The sequence below is a fragment of the Corylus avellana genome, chromosome ca2 (genome assembly GCF_901000735.1).
Source record: "Corylus avellana chromosome ca2, CavTom2PMs-1.0".
Taxonomy (NCBI): domain Eukaryota; kingdom Viridiplantae; phylum Streptophyta; class Magnoliopsida; order Fagales; family Betulaceae; genus Corylus; species Corylus avellana.
The window spans coordinates 43,707,995-43,714,159 of NC_081542.1; the positions used below are offsets into that span (position 1 = coordinate 43,707,995).

Genomic DNA, 6,165 nt, shown 5'->3' on the forward strand with positions numbered 1-6,165 from the left:
GTAATCACTGACGTCGACGCAGATATGGATCCAACATCAAAAGCCACCCCCATAAGTAAAAGCTCAGCACCAGTCGTTTTGGCATAGAATTCCGACTACTGTCTCATAACTCTTTGCTCTTTGCTTCAATCTTTTTGAGGTGTGTGACAATGGCGGACGAGCTGGTTCTGCTGGATACCTGCCACAGCATGTTTGGGATGAGGGTGAGGATCGCGCTGGCTGAGAAGGGGATCAAGTACGAGTATAAGGAGCAGAACCTGGCGAACAAGAGCGAGCTGCTTCTCAAGATGAACCCGATTAACAAGAAGATCCCCGTTCTCATCCACAACGGCAAGCCGATCTGTGAGTCCCTCATCATCGTTCAGTACATTGACGAGTTCTGGAACGACAGGTCTCCGTTGCTGCCTTCTGATCCATACCAGAGAGCTCAAGCCAGGTTCTGGGCTGACTTTTTTGATCAAAAGGCGGTAGGTGTCTACAATTTCTTTTCTTCTAATGCTATTCTTTTCTTTTCTTTCATGAATCAATCCTTCCTGTGATTTTACTTAAGAAATTTTTTAAAAAATTCTGATATTTGATTAATTAGATTTTTTTTTTTTTTTTATATTTTTTTTTTTTATGAATAAACATTTTATTAAACCAAAGCTCAAAATAGAGCAACTCTACAGCACAGATACAACCCCTTACAAAGTCAAGGGACACAACCCCTTACAAAGAAAGACAAAGGAAAAAACCCCTCACAAAGCAAAAAACAGGGGAAACAACCTACAAATCAACATTACAAAGAATAGTAATAGGTAAATTCCACAAAGAGCACAACAAAAGGTTTTCCTTAGTTCTAGGAAAACCTCTTTTAACAGCAATCCTAGACCTGACTTCCCAGAAAATTTGCTTCAACAATTCCTCTTCAGTTTTGGGAACACCATCATGTTTAATCTCATTTCTAGTACGCCAAAGGTTACAAACCACAGAACCAAGAACCAACCGGCATAACAAGCAATTAAGAGATTTTTTCCCCAGCAATTACAGCCTAACTGCACAAGGTGATCCCAGATAACAGGAACCGATGATAGAGAAATCTTTAAAAGTTGCATACCAGGGGTCCATTTCTACAAGATTAAAGGTTTATTTGCCATATGCCAGACTCTTGGCTCCATCACCTCATCTCGCATCTTCTCATCATCAAATTTAAACAAATATAATCCATTCTCCAACAAGAAAACTTCAACCTTCCCATATTGAGCCAAAATACTCTCAACAGAACGTTTAACAATATAATAAGGAAGATGTTTATCAAGAAACTGGCCTACCAGAGAAGAAGACCATTTTGAAATACCTTCCTCAATCGCTTCCTTTGGAGGCTTCACTACAACTCTTCCATCCTCATGAGAAGGAGCAAAATACTGCAATGTTCCTATGGATTTCTCCTTACGAAACAATTGCCTCAAATCCTGTCCTTCACTCTTCTGAGCAACCTTAATAGGAGACTCAACAGCATCAGATTTACTCACAGATTCATTCTCGGGAAAACCAGAAGAAACCTCCATAGCCTCCACTCGCAGAATAGAATTGCTTTCAGCAGGCAAATTCTGAACTTCAAGCTTTGAAGCACCAACATCCTCACAAATCACCGTCAAATTATTACAATTCTCCTCCTCCTCACTCAGATCTACCTCACAATTCAGAGATCTTGAAGCAACCTCCAAATTAGTTGATGCCTCCTTCAACATCAATTTTGACACCTTCTTCCCACCACGACCTCTATTAGCTCGTTTGGCCATAACTCACCAAATGATCATTCTACCAATGAAATAACAACGGGCAAGGAACGCCAGAGCACCGGTACTGGAATTAAAAACGTAAGAAAAGAAACGCGCCCACACGCGCTTGAAACAAGAAGGCGAGTAAAGATCAGTCGCAGAAACTAACTAACTAAGAAAATCGCTAAGAAACTGTGTCATGTCAACAGAGTTATTTGAATAATTAGGTTACTTATTAGAATTTACTAGATTCATGCGAGTGCAAAATACAGGTGTATACTGTTGGAAAGAAGTTAGGTACAACAAAAGGAGAAGAGCAGGAGGCAGCAAAGAAGGAATTCTTGGAAATATATAAGACAATGGAGAGGGAGCTTGGAGAGAAGCCTTACTTTGGGGGTGAAAAATTCGGGTATGTGGACATTGCTCTCATCACATTCTACAGCTGGTTCTATGTGTATGAGACTTTAGGGAAATTCAGCATGGAGGCAGAGTGCCCCAAGATTATTGCATGGGCTAAGAGGTTCATGCAGAAGGAGAGTGTCGCCAAGACTCTTCCTGACCAGAAGAAGATTTATGAGCGTGTGTTGGAGTACTTGCATGGACTAAAGTAATTGTAGTCACGTTTGTCGTTTGAAGTTGTTGGATTGTTTGGTATGTGTCCTGAGCATGTTTTATTACGTTGTTGTGTCTGCTAATTAAGTGTTTGATGAAATTGTGACTTTCTAGTTTGTACCATAGGAGTAAGAAAGGCACTTTGTTGTGCCTTCTTAATGTTATGTTAGATGAAAATAAAATTGTGCCTTTCTACCAACGGAGTGATATATATATATATATATATATATATTATTTTTTGTTGTGAACTTTCTTCTTCCTTTTTATCTATTGTCTAAGGAGGAAAAAAAAACAATTATTTTAACAAAATCTATATCCAGTTTTGATTTGAAAAAAAAAAAAAAAAAAAAATTAATGAAAATTAAGTGCAAAAAAGATTAGTCAAAGGAGGATTGTGAAGAGCTAGAGAAAAAGGAATTAAGATCTTGTTCAATACCTATAACACGACAGTAGCTTTAGTATGACCATTTCTTTTTAAATAGACGACTAGGAACGTCACAACACATAAGATAGGAGTGGTTCTTTTATTTTCAAAGACTATTGACCTTTAGAGATGGTTAACCCACACCTACTGCTTAAAATATGTATGTTTCTCTATAAAAGATGAGTAAATTAATCACCCAAAAACGACTCAAGTGCACGTGACAATTCAATCTCATACCGTTGATTCAAATGTCTTGGCTTGTAGGAAATGCTCAATTCCATCTCATACTTGTTATTCTAGTGGTAGGTTTCATTATTGAATTAGATTCTTAGATTCATCTGCATGCCAGCATCTGATTTTGGTTATTTAATCTTCTTTTTTTCTTGATAAATTTCCATTCATCCAAATGTCAGAGTCAGACTCAGCTGGTACTATGATAATTAGATACTAAACATGAATTTAATCACTTATTCTACCATTTTTTTTATTTTTTTTTATTTTTTTTGTGTGTGTGTGGATACTATTCTATTCTAGTTTATATAATTGTATCAATCAAAAGCACCAATACTAGTGCTTATTTTGTTATATATTCATATGTTGTTTTTTTTCGGATTTCACTATTTCAGAGAGTCATTGTGTTGAACAAATTAAGGATCATGCTAATTGTCCTTCAAAATTTGTCCGGGATTTGACAGCTTTTAGTTATGATGGGTGACGTTTTGTTTTAGTAGTCTGAATTGTCATACATGTTGCTCAGACCTTATAGTACTCTCAAGTATACACTATTTCTTACGTTTATATCTATAGGTAAAAATGGTGGGTAACCTTTGTGTTGCCAGGGCTCCTTCTACATGGCAATTGACAATGAGAGTTATATGTTGAATGGAAATTATAGAATACATGTACCAAAACAGGCACATATATGTTTTAATGGAGACAATTGAAATTGGTAGCTCATATTAACATTAGTGGAAGGTAAAGTAGACGGGAGCAAAGTGAACGTCGACGTTCACGGAGCGGGAGTATTCTATAATACAATCGCCTCTCTGTGAACGTAGGCGTATTACCGAACCACGTAAAATTTGTATTTTGACTCTCTCTCTTAATCGATTCAATATTGTTCATCAATTATTGTGCACCGTAACAATAGAGACCAGGGGTGGGAAAAAGAAGTCTAGCAGTAGTAGTGGCTCCAAGTAGTACGAAGTTCCCCTTGGCTAACAAGTCTGGCAGTATATGTTTTTCTTTTCATCTTCTTTTCTTATATGTTTTTTTATAAATTATTGTTTTATGAGTTATTAAAATTTTGTTTCTCTTAATCCGATTAAAACAATATTGGCATTTTTGGGTGTTATATATATATATATACTGTTCATTGTCACGGACGACACTGTACAGGATTACAGTGCGTCTTCACGGACGACACTGTACATGATTACTGTTCAGACGCACTGTTCACTCACTGTTCAAGATTTGTCTGCCGACACTACAGTGCCGACAGCTACTGTTTCAGATTGATTACTTTCACTATTCAGACTGGCGCCAGACGTGCCTTTACTGTTTTCTTTTGACCGCATTAACGCGGCTCATGATTGTAATTTATTTTTTATGCTTTGTTATCAGCCTATATAACGGGCTCCCCTCTCCCATTGTAAGGCAGAGGTTTTTTGAGCGACTCTATCCTCCTCAGAAACTATCTAGCCAGTTCCCCTAGTTTCTCTTCTTGTATCCTCTCTATCCCTTACTTCAGTAAGTTCTAACGCTTACTTCTGTAAGAGTTTTATAATCTATAATGATTATTATTTTCTTTGATTTCAACTTATCAACTGCTTTTAATTTCAGTTGTTTATTTTGATTATACAATTGTCATACCGCCACTTTGGACGGTTCTACTGCTTTGAATTACAACTGCTTATTTTTTGCATTCTATTATCACCTCCCCTCATCCCTGCATCTATATGCATACTGCGCTTCCACCCCCTCCCCTTTTGGTATCAGAGCCATAAGAGTTCCAATTTAGGTGTTATATATATATATATATATAACACCTAAAAATGCCAATATATATATATATATATACTTTGAAATTTTGTCAAGCATCAGTGAGTTTCAATAAATTATTGACAATCTCAGCCTCTCAGATATGTTATTTGTTCTTTTTATTCATACATTTGTTGTTTTGTTAGATTAATAGCTATTGGAATATGCTAATAATTTTATTATAATATCATTAGAGTGATAGGTATGCTTTTTGTGATACACATATTGTGTTATAATTTATATTTTGAATTGTATTTACCATATTATAATAAAAATATAGTATATAAGAGAACAAAAAAATATTTATTTAGCATTACATTTTATTATTTTATTTACGCCTCTACTACAATGAATTCTTGGATCCGCCACTACCAATCATTCGAATTACAAATTTTTGGGCAGATCATAGACGGAAGTACTAAGTGTATTTTTTCAATATTCACAAGTATCACTTGGGACACTTTTTGAAATAGAGAGTTTTGTTAGATTTTGGACCCCACGAGGTGTCCTCATTGTTCAAGGTCCAAATGCAATGTCTTTTTCCTTCTTGCCAAAAAAAAAAAAATAATAATAATAATAATAATAATAAATAAATAAAAAGAAAAAAGAAAAAAGAAAAAAAAAAAGAAAAGGCAATCACAGCACTTGCTATGAAGATGTCGCCAATTTCATTGTTCAAGGTCCAAAGTCTTTTTTAGCTGCAAAATAAAAGAAGAAGCAATCAAACCCCATGCAGCAGAGGACTTTGCTGCCCAAGTTGACATATTTAGCATATGACGTGACCACTGACGTCAACGCAGATACGTTCCCACCATCAAAAGCCACCCTTTTATATATATATATATTCGGGGTGGACAAATTAACCGATTACCGATTACCGACCAATTACCGACTTTAACCGGGCCGATATTAACTATAACCGATAGTTATCGGTCGGTAATCGGTTAAAAATTTTATACCAATAAGCTTATCGGTCGATAATCGGTTGGTTAAAATTTTTTTATCGAAAAACCGATATGATCGATAAACTATTTTAATTTTTAATTTTTTAAAATTTAATATTTATTATTGTAGTGGATCAATAAAAAATAAAAAAATAATAAAAAAACTTCAATAAGATATTTTAGCAAAAAATATACTCTAAAATAACTAATTTTTAATAAGCTATTTTAGGCTTTAGCTCAACAAAACGTATTTGGACTTCCAAAATAATTAATTTTTGGCCCAATTAGCAACCAGTAAAAGCCCATAAAAGCCCAAACCGATTTAACCGACCGATTAACCGATTACCGATATGACCGATAATTTTCGGTTAATACTTCTTATCGG

At 35.4% G+C, this 6,165-nt stretch overlaps 1 protein-coding gene across 1 annotated transcript; it reads left to right on the plus strand.

Annotated features, from left to right (window-relative positions):
- The first annotated feature begins 57 nt into the window (after positions 1–57).
- Positions 58–2,567, plus strand: LOC132171407 (probable glutathione S-transferase). Its single transcript, XM_059582714.1, has 2 exons — positions 58–467; positions 2,033–2,567. The coding sequence occupies exons 1-2, from the start codon at positions 150–152 to the stop codon at positions 2,369–2,371; spliced, it is 657 nt and encodes a 218-aa protein (XP_059438697.1). The 5' UTR covers positions 58–149; the 3' UTR covers positions 2,372–2,567.
- The last annotated feature ends 3,598 nt before the right edge of the window (positions 2,568–6,165 follow it).

Bases quoted from the DNA above. Each gene is read 5' to 3' on its own strand.
- LOC132171407 (XM_059582714.1), top strand. From the start codon at position 150: ATGGCGGACGAGCTGGTTCTGCTGGATACCTGCCACAGCATGTTTGGG. The intron at 468-2,032 runs GTAGGTGTCTAC...TGCAAAATACAG, and splicing joins ACTTTTTTGATCAAAAGGCG to GTGTATACTGTTGGAAAGAA.